The 13525-nt window shown below is 40.3% G+C and overlaps 1 protein-coding gene across 5 annotated transcripts in view; it reads right to left on the bottom strand.

The window, feature by feature from the left end:
- Nucleotides 1-13525, bottom strand: part of si:ch211-285f17.1 (sickle tail protein) — a 689517-nt gene that overhangs the window by 315742 nt on the left and 360250 nt on the right. For all 5 annotated transcript variants that reach the window (XM_060825000.1, XM_060825002.1, XM_060825004.1 and 2 more), the window contains exon 2: nucleotides 221-504. In XM_060825000.1, the coding sequence (XP_060680983.1) occupies nucleotides 221-504 (284 nt within the window). The remainder of the gene's footprint in view (nucleotides 1-220; nucleotides 505-13525) is intronic.

Genomic DNA, 13525 nt, shown 5'->3' with positions numbered 1-13525 from the left:
GGCATCAGTGCATCACAGAACATTTTTGGTGAAAAAATAAGTTTGACAAATAGCTTGCTGATGATTGCCATCAAAACTGATACACATACAATAATTAATTGGACAGATCCTGGAGGGAAATTGGCACCATACCTCAAGGGGAAATTTGAGCCTTCAGAGGGAGGGGGTGTGGAATACTGAAGGAAGATAATTAGCAATAAAGTGGACAGTGTTTTTATACCTGTTCTTTAAGGCGTTCCTGTTGCCCCATGATTGCATTTGCATGATGGGGATACTTCTGTTTCAGATGTTCCAAAAAAGCCTCTCTTTTCCTATCCATCTCTGATGGCTGCATTCCTAGTATTTCTTTTGAACTGCGAGCTCCACCTACTGTGTGTCTTCGTGGGATGTTTCGAACAATTTTAGTACTTGAAGTACTGTTATTTCCATTAGCAAAGTTTTGCTTTGCTTTAATGCGTTCAGCGTCATCTGCTGATGTTACACGCAAATTTGTCTTCCCGTGATCTGAAAAATAAAAGGAACATACTTAAAATAATAAGCAACAGCACTGTTAATTTTCTCTCAGCTACAAAGTACTTGTCGTTTGTCTCTTCTCTCATGTTTAACCAGAACAGATATTATTTGCGCATTCCAAAGATACTGTTCTCACTGTGGCATCCTTGACACCACTCCATCATCACCAGCATCTGCCCCCACTTTCCATGGTACCTGCCTGTGTAAGCACATACAACAGCACTTACTCTTACACCTTCTCCCTTCTCATCGTCCAAGGCTTCACACACTCCTATCAGATGGAAACAGCAATTTATTCTGCTTCCTTCAGTATAATAAACTCCATTCATTGTTCATAATGCAGTCTTTTTTGGGAGACAAAGACAGATTGACTAACACCAGATCAGTTTGCTAGAGTAATCCCAAAGGTCTGGTTCTGTCATTTTAATCTTCCATTTCAATCTAATTCTTAATTCTCAGGAATCAATCTCTTACTCAACAGAAGCTTGAAGATGACCACATTTTATTGTATTTAGACATTTTGTTGTTACAAACCTCTAGAATCATTATCAAGTTTAATAATTTCAGATTATAGCCATTGCTCATGATTTTTTGGGACAGCAGGTCATTGGTATTGATTCTGTTGTTTATTCAGCTATTTGAACCTTCCACCCTATCACAAATCTTTTGTCTTTTTTCCTCCTTCTGTGTCAGACTTCCTCCCCCTCACAACCTTATGTCTCTGTGCTTGTTTAAACTCTATTCCATCTGTAATATTTTCAAATGCTAAAGAAATGTCACCAGCCTGAACTAATAACTCAGACTCTCCACAAATGTTGCCTTACCTGCTGAATATTTCCAACATTTTCTGCTGAGATGTTGTATATACTGAGAGACGAAGTGTTCCATTCTCAAGAGAAGAATCTCATGTGACCACATTTTAGTCCCATCTCCCTCCCCTCAAAATTTGTCTTGGGTGTAATACAAGTTCCTGAAGGTGTCAACACCAGTTGGACAAGGTGATGAAGAATGCATATGAAATGCTTGCCTTCATTAGCCAGGACACAGAATATAAGAGCAGGGAAATTTTGTTAAAACTTAATAAAACAGATGGAACACTGTGTACAGTTCTGGTCACCACATCCTTCCAGCCCCCAGTTTTGTCTGAGAAAAGTTTGGGATGGTGAGGGGATCGGATGGGATTGTTCAGATTGACTGGGACCTCGTTCTTGCCTCTGTGGGTGGAAGTTAGTGGGCGAGGGGTTTGCTGTAGGGTCTGGGACTGGAATGGGATGGGGGTGTTAGTTATCTTGTAGAAGGTGCTGAAACTGCAGGGTTTTATTTTCCTTCTTAACCTTCAGGGTGAGGATAACTCCCCTTTATTTATCATTGCTGCTTGTGGGATATCATCCAGACGGAGAGAGAGAGAGAGAGAGAGAGAGAGAGAGAGAGAGTCGCAGAGTGAATGTGAGTGGGTTGGAGGGGAGAGAGAAAGCTCTAGACAAAGAGAGGGAGAAAGAGCATGAGACAGAGAGAAAGACTCCCACAATGGTTCCAGAATGAGAAACGTCAGTGATGAGGATGGATTGGAAAAGTTGGGACTGTTGTCCTCAGGGGAGAAGGAGGCTGAGAAGAGTTTTCAAAATCTGGACAGAGTAGATTGGAAGAAGCTGTTCCTGGTTAGAAACGGACTGAGAAGCAGAGGTATAGATTTAAAGTGATATGCAAAAAAAAAGGGTGAAGTGAGGAAAAATACTTTCATCCAGCGAATAGTTAGGGTTTAGAATGCACTGCCAGAATTGTGGTGGGGACAGATTCAATTGAGGCATCCAAGAGGGCATTGAATGGTTATTTGGACAGAAATAGTGTGCAGGGACATGGGGAAAAATGCCAGGAGATTGGCAATAGGTAACAATATTCTATTGAAAAGTCAGTGCAGGCACTATAGGCATGATGGGCTAAGTGGCCTCTTTCTGGGCACTTGGGAGTGTTGTTGATCAGAGAGACCTAGGGATTCAAGTACATCATTCCTTGAAAATGACCTCACAGATAGACAGGGTGGTATGGATGCCCAATGATGATATCAATGGCATTAACTTCCTGTTCACATGAATTGGTAAGAAATACACCCTTTAAGCAAACAACGTTTACAATACCAGACTTAAAAAACAGCAAATATTATACATAATATATACTAACATCCAAGATTAGTATGAATTAAACATGAATTAAGAGGTTATTTATGGTCAAATGTAAACTACAAATTACCCTTAAATGACAGACAGGTAGATATTTCAAATTGAATCAGCAGTGCACTTAGATCTTCCTAATTCATGGTGATTAATAAGTCCTTTAAACTCTGTATTCCTCATGAAGATTTCATGATTCCTCTGATTTCCCTTTGAGAGCAGCTGTAACACAGCCTGGGGACCCTCTTGTTTCTTGTACCTACAAGGTGCTATCAGGAAGCTTTAATTGAGTTCCACTAGTTTACTCCACTCATGAAACTGAAGGACCTCAAGTTCCTTTCTCTGGTGAATTTCTTATTTTATGTAATTGATATCTATTTTGACATGACACATGATCCAAAATAGATATTACTGTCGGATTCAATGTATTATGTGCCAGTTTCAGAAAATGGGCAGATTTTATTAATTAAACCAAAGGAAAGCCTCCATTCGCAAACTATGACATTAGAAGAGTTAGTTTGAGAAACCAGGATAAAAGGTAGAAACCCACAATGAAAAGCAATATCAAGACCACAAGTCACAACATGTCAGATTAGAAAATAAGGTGCATTTGTTCTCGAGAATTTAGAAGGTTAAAGGGTAATCTGATTGAAGTCTTCAAGATATTAACAAGGAAACTCAGAGTAGATAAAAGAGAAACTATTTCTTCTGGTCGGGGATTCTGGAACATTGTCTAAAAACTAGAGCCAGACCGTACAGGAGAAATGTTAGCAAGCACTTCTACACTCAAAGGGTGGGAGATATTTAGAACTCTCTTCCTCAAATGCCAGATCAATTGTTAAGTTTATATCCAAGGTAGAGAAAATTTTGTTAGGCAAAGGTATTAAGGAACATGGGCCAAAGGCAGGTATGTGGAGTTTAGCCACAGATCAGCCATGGTCTCATTGAACAGCAGAACAGGCTGAAGGAGCTGAATTGCTTACTCACATTCCTATACTCCATTTTGCTTCCAGCAAGCAAGTGTACTTACCTAACACGGCAACGCTTACGTTAACCTAAAAACCTGACATGAATAACATTGTGTTGAAAAATCCAGCATTTATTACAACTCACAAGACTATTAATCCAGAATCTCTGCTAAGGTTCAAATCCTACCATGTCAGAAGGTGGACTTTGAATTCAATAAAAATCTGGAGTTAAGAGTCAAATGATGACCATGAAACCATTATCAACTGTCAGAAAAACCCATCTGGTTCATTAACGTACTTTAGGAAGTGCCATTCTTATCTGATCTGGCCCACTTTAGTGACTCCAGATCCACAGCAATGTGGTGGACTCTCAACTTTAATCTGAGCAATTACGGATTGATTTTTTTTAACAAGTACAATCACAGATACATCAGGTGTCTGGGTTTATATCAAATTATTCAGCTAAAAATTGCAGAACATGTTTTGTAGCATGTGTGTCATGCCTCAATGTTAAGATGAAACATGCAATCTATATATCCTCAGGTCACATGCCATGAAACAGGAGTATCATGTAGGAGTGATAACAGTGAGGAAAAGAAAACAATAAAAAGGAAAGAGCTTCCTGAAAAACCTTGAAAAATAACAGAGGTGTGGATTTCCAGCTGGTGTCAAAGATTGTAAAGCCAAGAGTATTGAAAGAGGGCAAAGAGGTGATAATTGTTTGGTTATTTCTGAATAAGACAGGAACAACTTGAGTTTGTAACAAACTGAACAAAGCAAGATTTTCACTGGCCTGCTGTTAAATATGGAGTCGAACAAAACAGTTAATCAGACTAAATACTTCGAGATCATTGGAGCTCACAGCCACTGATCTGAAGGAATTTGAGTCATGTAAATGCAATAACCATTAAAAGAATAAACAACATCATACAGGTTGTTCTGCTAAAATGCATGTTTCATTAACACGACTAATCAATTGAGGAAGTAAAAACAATGACTGCAGATGCTGGAAACCAGATTCTGGATTAGTGGTGCTGGAAGAGTACAGCAGTTCAGGCAGTATCCAAGGAGCAGCAAAATCGATGTTTCCGGCAAAAGCCCTTCTGATGAAGGGCTTTTGCCCGAAACTTCAATTTTACTGCTCCTCGGATGCTGCCTGAACTGCTGTGATCAATTGAGGACACTGTTTCTAAAATGCAAACTTTTAAAAATATGTTGGCCAACAATTAAAGCGCAATTTTTCTATAATGCGGGGTTACACAAGAACACAACCACCGTGTTATAGAAGAACTACCTGTATAATAAACAGGAGGCAAAATTGATTGAGGGGATCAGAGCAGGTGGGGAAACAAGGTAGAAAATAAGTTAGCAACCAATGCCCACAATTTCAGGTAAATGGATGAACATAAACATTGATGAGATGACTTGTGATGGTAAGTAACTTATCTCTTCACTCCTCAGTGGGTCCAACATCTACAAAGACATGTCAGGAATGGCATGGGCAGCACGGTGGCACAGTGGTTAGCACTGCTGCCTCACAGCGCCTGAGACCCAGGTTCAATTCCCGACTCAGGCAACTGACTGTGTGGAGTTTGCACGTTCTCCCCGTGTCTGCGTGGGTTTCCTCCGGGTGCTCCGGTTTCCTCCCACAGTCCAAAGATGTGCGGGTCAGGTGAATTGGCCATGCTAAATTGTCCGTAGTGTTAGGTAAGGGGTTAATATAGGGGTATGGGTGGGTTGCGCTTCGGCGGGTCGGTGTGGACTTGTTGGGCCAAAGGGCCTGTTTCCACACTGTAAGTAATCTAATCTAATCTAATCTAATGTGATGGTATATTTTACACTTGCCTGGATGGGTGCAGTTCCTACAACACTCAAGAAACTCAACACCATTCAGAACAAAGCATCTCATTCGAATGGCACCTCATCTACTATATTGATCATTCATTCCTTTCACTACTGACATACAGTGTCACCAATGCACACCATTTAAGTGATACATTGCAGCACCTCATCCAGGCCAATAGATGCATGGGAACACCATCTTTGCAAGTTCACACCAAATGACACATCATCTTGACTTGGAAATATATCAACGTTCCTTCACTGTCATTGGGTAAAAATCATTGTACATGCTCCTAACTGCATTGTGAGTTTACCTGATGTGCTTTCTGGCTTTTTCATTTGTTAGTCTGCATAATATACCCTAGAGGGAGTCAGCTTGTTTTTGAGACAGATGTCTCAAAGTTTATTGACGATACTAAATATTTACACAGTTACAGAGTCATTGACCTAGAGATACAGTTTGGATTCTGTGCTGACTAATGTTACTGAACAGGCAAAAGTGAGGACTGCAGATGCTAGAAACCAGAGTTTAGATTAGAGTGGTGCTGGAAAAGCACAGCAGGTCAGGCAGCATCCGAGGAGCAGGGAAATTCGATGTTTTGAGCAAAAGCCCTTGTGGCAGATTATGCTGTTACAGAAAGAACATCTGAAAGAAAAGCAGATACCTTTATACCAGAAGGTCACACATTGTGATGTCATGTAACAATCTTAAATATGCAGGTCTATCAGGCCTGAAATCTATGCCATACAATATCAGTACACACACTCGAAGGACTGTGGCGGTTCCAGGTGTCAGCTCACCACTACCTTGTCAAGGGCAATTAGAGATAGACAATAACTGCCAGCCTAACCAGTGATAACCCTATTCCATGATTTAAAAAAAGAGTCGAGGAATAGATTTCCAATTAAATGTCTCTATGTTTTAAAAAAGTGATTTGAATCAAATTATCAAAAGGATGAATTTTTTGATTTCCAAGTTGAGTGGGCAAATTGTAACCTTTGGAACTGGTGAAGGATATACTGCACACAAATGTAAAATCTGAGGTCTTTACACTGAAATTTTCCTCAATTCACCTTTGATGAGTAGGAAATATAAATTCTCAGAATCTTGCTTTAAGAATAGACTGGGTAGACATTTCAATAAACAGGTTGTCTGCGGCTTTCTGTATTAAATTTCAATAGGAAAATTCAGACTTTCTTTTTGGATTTTTAAAATAAAACATAACTCTATGATCTTTGCTAAACTTTGTTCTTCCATCTAATGAAAACAGACATAGGAGAAGCAGATCTCTTTCAATACATCATTCATGTGACCATTTTACCCCATGAAATGATATATAAACAACCTAGTTGAGGTATTGCTTTTGTATAAATATTGTTTTCAATAGTAACTTACCAGATATTCAAAGTGAAATTTGGTTGGAGACTACTTCCTTCAATATTTCCATTAAAATAATAAAGGATTTAATATTGGAATTTTAAAGCTCTGTTGTTGCATGCAACTTACTGGAGCTGGTTCAGAAATATTTCTGTCATTTGAAGCTTTTCGTTCATGAAACAAGATTGCATTATAGAATGTCCAATGCTTTTCAACATTGAGATAAAGGCGTTTTAGAGGCCATGGATAATGGATTGCTGGGTATAGAATGGACTGTTCTGGCAGCTGTGTTTGCATTTGTGCACCTGGATGCAGGGGGAGGGGAAGAAAAGAGAATGATTTAACTCTGTTAATGAAGTGAATATAGAGCAAATGGCAAAAGAAAATGGGGGACTGGTGATAAAGTACACCATGTCTTAAGGAAGTTATTTGAAAAAGTGTGTAAACCTGATCAGTAGTATATGAACATTGTTACAATTCATGAACTAGTGAATTGTGAACCAAAATAATCAAATTTACCAGAAAGACCTCCACCATGCAACAATTTAAGAAATTACCAACAAATTTTCACACTTTCAAACATTTATTTAACGCAAGTACAAATCAATTTAAATTAAATATTATTTAACAAGTAACATAGAAATCAAACTACAGATGGATTTGCAAAGGTAACATCGCACGATCTTACAAGCATTTGCATCACTTCTCACATATATATGACACCACGTGCAACCTCAGTCTTTCAAATTTGGCTTCCAATACATCAGGTTTCTCACTCAATGGAATTGGTCCTCAGGTTATCTGCAACAGTAACTCCACTCCTTCAGAGTTCCTCAGAGACAACCATCACTCAAACTGGGCACTCCTTCAAAATCTCCTTAGCCGAAACATTGATTTTGCTGCTCCTTGGATACTGCCTGAACTGCTGTGCTCTTCCAGCACCACTAATCCAAAATCTGGTTTCCAGCGACTGCAGTTATTGTTTTTACCTGTCAAAACAGCCTTATTGGGGCAGATTTCCCAAAGACACCTATATCTGACTTTTAAAAATGGTCTGATTGCTCTGAAGCGGAGGCATGAAATTGTCCAATTCACAATCTTAGCTTTAATCCTATTTTCTACTTTTTGTCTTGCTTTGATGCATCATACACACAAGAGTTTCTTGTAAATATACCTTCTCAGTTATCTTTCTACTGCCCCTCAAATCTGCAGCTCTCTCTACTGGTGAAAACGGCAGCAATATCTCAGTTTCCTGCCTGTTGGTCATAAACTTTGGATCAGTCTGATGAGAGGGCATTCTCTCCAACAAAGAAGTTGATGAGAATGATATCTGAAACCATAAGGTACAGAAGAAGCAGACCATTCAGCCTCTTGAGTCTTCTCCAGCAATCAATTAGGTCATGACTGAACTGACAATCCTCAACTCTGTTTTCCTGCCTTTTCCCCATAACCATTGATTTCCTTATTGATTAAACATCTGTCTGTCACAGCCTTTATATATTCAATGAACCAGACTCAACAGCCCTCTGCAATAAAGAATTCCCTACCTCCAGATTCATTACCCCCAGAAAAACAATCTTCATCTCTGTCCTAAATGTGTGACCCCTTCCTAACATTGAAGAAGCTCTGCCAATGTAATTCAAGGCAGATCAAGCACAGAATATTCCCAACTCAGGTTTAATCCAGCAGGAAAGGAGTTGTTCCAGCAAAAGAGTTGGATCACCTGCAGCATTGGATGGCTGAACTGATTTAAGACAAGGCACAGCGTCATCCTCTGAGTGGAACGTGGGGAGGGTGCAACAGTTATGGCAGGAATAACAGATGATTAGGCAGAAAAGTGGTCCCCAGGCAACTTGAACAAGCAAGGAACACTTCTATCATTTATTATTATTTAACCAGAGCACTGTTCAATGTTTAAAGGTGAAATGAGTAATGGAGGAAAGCAGAGCAAGAAGAATGCCACTACTATGGTCAGTACCACGCTTCATAATTTTTCAATCCATTACTAATTAAACATCTGTCCATCTTCCTCTTACATTTGTTCAGTATCTTGGAAGCAGTAGTGAATTCTACAGATATATGACGTTTTAAAATGGATTAATTTCTCCTCATTTCTGTTTTAAACCTGCCATCTCAAGCCTAAAACTATGATCTCCCATTCTAGATTGCCCCACTAAGAGAAATGCCTGCTTTACGTCTACTCTGTTAGTCCCCTAGCATCTTATGTACCTCAATTAGATCTTTCATTCTTCTAAGCTCTAGTGAGTATAGGCCTGACCTGCTCGGTCTCTGCTCATAGAGGTTATAGATGTTTATAAAATCATGAGGAATATGGATAAGGTAAATAGACAAGGTCTTTTGCCCTGGGTTGAGGGAGTCCAGAACAAGAGGACATAGGTTTAGGGTGAGAGGGGAAAGACGTAAAAGGGGCCTAAGCGGAAACATATTCATGCAAAGGCTGGTTCCATGAATGGAATGAGCTGCCAGACAAAGTGGAGGAGGCTGGTATAATTACAATACTTAAAAGGCATTTGGATGGGTATATGAACAGGAAGGGTTTAGAGACATATGGGCCAAGTGCTGGAAAATGGGACTAGATTAGTTTAGGATATCCGGTCAGCATGGACAAGTTGGACCGAAGGCTCTGTTTCCATGATGTATATCTCTATGACTCTAAGGCAAGCCTTGGGATCTGGAATTGTTATCTGGGTTTAATTCTTAGCTCTCAAAAATCACTACCAATGGATCGGGGTGATTAGCAATCTTTAAACCTACTACTCAAGGCAGCTAATCTCTCACACTGTTGAGATGATTGATAAGAATCAAACGTACAACCCTGGAGAGTATGATTGGCCAGAGGAAGACGCTGACAAAACCATAACTACCAACAGCTTCTGCTATGCTCTATCCAAACTGACATCAATTGTGCAAGACACTGAGGATGAGGAGGATCACAGTGATGCAAACTAGCCTGATATTGAGGCTTTCTTCCCTCACCTGTTCATGGCCAAACCTCAAAACTCCAGCAAGAAAACCATGGAAACTGAAACCATCGTGACACCACCACCAGTGCCATGACGACTCAGTGATCAGCAATGCTGCCTCACAGTGCCAGGGATCTGGGCTCAATTCCAGCTTTGGGCTACTGTCTATGTGGCGTTTGCATGTTCTCCCCATGTCTTCATGGGTTTTCATTAGATGTTCTGGTTACCTTCCGCAGGTTAGTTGGATTAGCCTTGATTAATGTGAGGTTATGGGGACAGGATGAGGATTGAATCTGACTGGAATGTTCTTCACAGGGTCAGTGCAGACTCAATGGGCCAAATTACCTCTTTTCAAACTGTAGGGACTTAATAATTCTACCATACACCACACAGCGGAATTAGGATAGACAAGGCAATTGTAGATGCAACAGCTCTTCAGCCAAGGAAATTAATTATCCTGAATTGTTCAATGAATGCCCACTCACTTGCCCGTCCCAAGCTAAAGCTGCAAAATCTCTAGACATGCTGCAGCACAAAAACACAAAAAAGATATTGGTCCTGCACTGATGATATGGTGGACTGTACTGCATTCATTTGATGGCAGCACTCGAAACAATAAAAAATTACTGAGTTTCTCCAGATAACACTCAACATTTTTCAAGATCTTTCTTTTATCACAAGATTAATGTGTCTTTGCAATTTCATTTTTTTTGATGCGAAGATACTGGTTATAGTCCAACAGATTTATTTGAAATCACAAGCTTTCGGAGCATGGTCCCTTTGTCAGGTGAAGTGAGAGGGAAACACACAGACACAGAAATTATGGGCAGAGAGATCAAGGGCAGAAAGAGCAAACAATTATACAAAAGGTGTGAGTGGACTGTCAAATAATACTTCTCTGCAAGTGACCAAGAGTGTTAGACGGTGTTGATTTAAGTGTCAATAGCTGAAACAAAGTGAACAGATGACCTACAATCTGATTAGATAGGGCAGAGAGATAATTACAAAAGATTAAAAATAAAGTGGTGCTGGAGACAGAGAAGCCGCTGAAAAGACCAGCAGTTAAGGCAGAATCCGTGGAGAAAAACTAGAGGAAGGGTCACCGGACTAGAAATGTTAACTCTGATTTTCTTCACAGATGCCACCAGACCCCTGAAACCCTGAGAACCCTGATCCTGATTTACGGCATCCACAGTTCTTTCGGTTTTTATCTAACTGGAATAACATGATAGGTATAAGAGTCGCATGCCAGGGGACTAACCAAAGCAAAATGTAATCCAAAACTGTAGAAACTAATTAAGGTAGATAGATCATAATAATTTATCAAGGTAGTGGTGTCAGAACAGGACAGTAGAGTCATAGAGATGTACAGCACTGAAACAGACCCTTCGGTCCAACTCGTCCATGCCAACTAGATATAGATTAGATTACTTACAGTGTGGAAACAGGCCCTTCGGCCCAACAAGTCCACACTGACCCTCCGAAGAGCAACCCACCCAGACCTATTCCCCTACATTTACCCCTTCACCTAACACTATGGATAATTTAGCATGGCCAATTCACCTAACCTGCACTTATTGGGCTGTGGGAGGAAACCGGAGCACCCGGAGGAAACCCACGCAGACATGGAGAGAATGTGCAAACTCCACACAGACAGTTGCCTGAGGCAGGAATTGAATCCGGGTCTCTGGCGCTGTGAGGCAGCAGTGCTAACCACAGTGTCGCCCCCCCCCAATCTAGTACCACCTGCCAAACCCTTCCTATACATATACCCATTCAGATGCCTTTTAAAAGTTGCAAGCATACTAGCCTCCACCACTTCCTCTGGCCAATCATTCCACACATACCACTCTCTGCGTGAAAATGCTACCCCTTAGGTCTCTTTTATATCTTTCCCCTCTCACCCTAAACCTATGCCCTCTAGTTCTGGACTCCACCACCCCAGGGAAAAGATTTTGTCTATTTATCCTATCCATATCCCTCATGATTTTATAAACCTTCATAAGGTCACCCCTCAGCCTCTGACGCTCCAGGGAAAACAGCCCTAGCCTATTGAACCTCTCCCTGTAGCTCAAATTCTCCAATCCTGGCAACATCCTTGTAAATCTTTTCTGAACCCTTTTAAGTTTCACAACATCCTTCCGATAGGAAGGAGATCAGAATTGCATGCAATATTCCAATAGTGGCCTAACCAATATCATGTACAGCCACAACATGACCTCCCAATTGCTGTACTCAATACTCTGACCAATAAAGGAAAGCATACCAAATGCCTTCTTCACTATCCTATCTACCCGAGACTCAACTTTCAGGGAATTATGCATTCCAAGGTCTCTCTGTTCAGCAACACTCCCCAGGACCTTACCATTAAGTGTATAAGTCCTGCTAAGATTTGCTTTCCCAAAATACAGACCTCACATTTATCTAAATTAAACTCCATTTGCCACTACTCAGCCCATTGGCCCATCTGATCAAGATCCCATTTTAATCTGAGGTAACCTTCTTCACTGTCCACTACACCTCTAATTTTGGTGTGATCTGTAAACCTACTAACTATACCTCTTAGGCTCACATCCAAATCATTTCTACAAATGACGAAAACTGGTGGACCCAGCACTGATGCTTGTGGCACTCCACTGGTCACAGGCCTTCAGTCTGAAAACAACCTCCACCACCACCCTCTGTCTTTTATCTTTGAGCCAGTTCTGTATCCAAATGGCTAATTCCTCCTGTATCCCATGAGGTCTAACCTCACTAACCAGTCTCCCAAGGGGAACCTTGTCGAATGCCTTACTGAAGTGAGGAAGAACTTAATATGAACACTGAGTAGGTTATTTGACTTATTGTAATGTACGAGTCCAAAATATTATTTCAGTCTTGATTGCTTTTACCGATTTCTGCTCATTTTCTATGGTTTTTTTGTTCTATTCTATACTAATGAGCATCTTCTGAAATATTTCTTGAGACCTCCACATCAAAAAGAATTCTTTCACATCTTCCTGATTTTGCCATGAACAGGCCAAGCTTCATATCTCTCCACAACCATATAGTACAATGTGGCTGAGTTAGTAACAACAAATTTCAGTATCGTTAGATAACAATTGGGAAGAAGAAAGGAAGGTCTCTACAAATGATAAAACCGGTTTAAAAGGAAGAGCAAAGGCATGTTAACTCAGGCTAGTCACCTTTAGACATACATTTGGTCAACTTTGATTTATGTTGACACTACATTCCAATTGGACCCTTTTTGCCAAAAGGTCTCAGCTTTCTTAACGACTTGGGTTTCCAATTGCTTGTCTCATATTACACGCCTATGGTTTCACTCTACTATTGATCTTTGCCTTTATTTACTGAATTTGCAGTTCTTTGGGTGCTTGGGGAGTGTTATATTAGCTGATGAAAAATTTTATTCAGTGATCAACTAACTGAAAGCAGAAGTATCAGACGTGTTCTTTCACCACTGTTTGTAACATGGATACTGATCACACGATACCAAGGTGCACTTGGCTCTGCATAATGCTTTAATAAAAGAAGTATGTTAATTATGGGATGGCTGTTGCAGCTACAAAACGCTCAAAACTTTTGCTGGCAGGGACCGTCAGTCGACTGTCAATCAGGTATTGTGCTTTAATTCTACAGTCTACATAGTTATTCTGTTTTTTGCCAATGTGA

The sequence above is a fragment of the Hemiscyllium ocellatum genome, chromosome 5, assembly GCF_020745735.1.
Source record: "Hemiscyllium ocellatum isolate sHemOce1 chromosome 5, sHemOce1.pat.X.cur, whole genome shotgun sequence".
NCBI classification, from domain to species: Eukaryota; Metazoa; Chordata; class Chondrichthyes; order Orectolobiformes; family Hemiscylliidae; genus Hemiscyllium; species Hemiscyllium ocellatum.
Note: the sequence above shows the minus strand (reverse complement) of the source record. Positions and strands in the feature narration are given on the sequence as shown.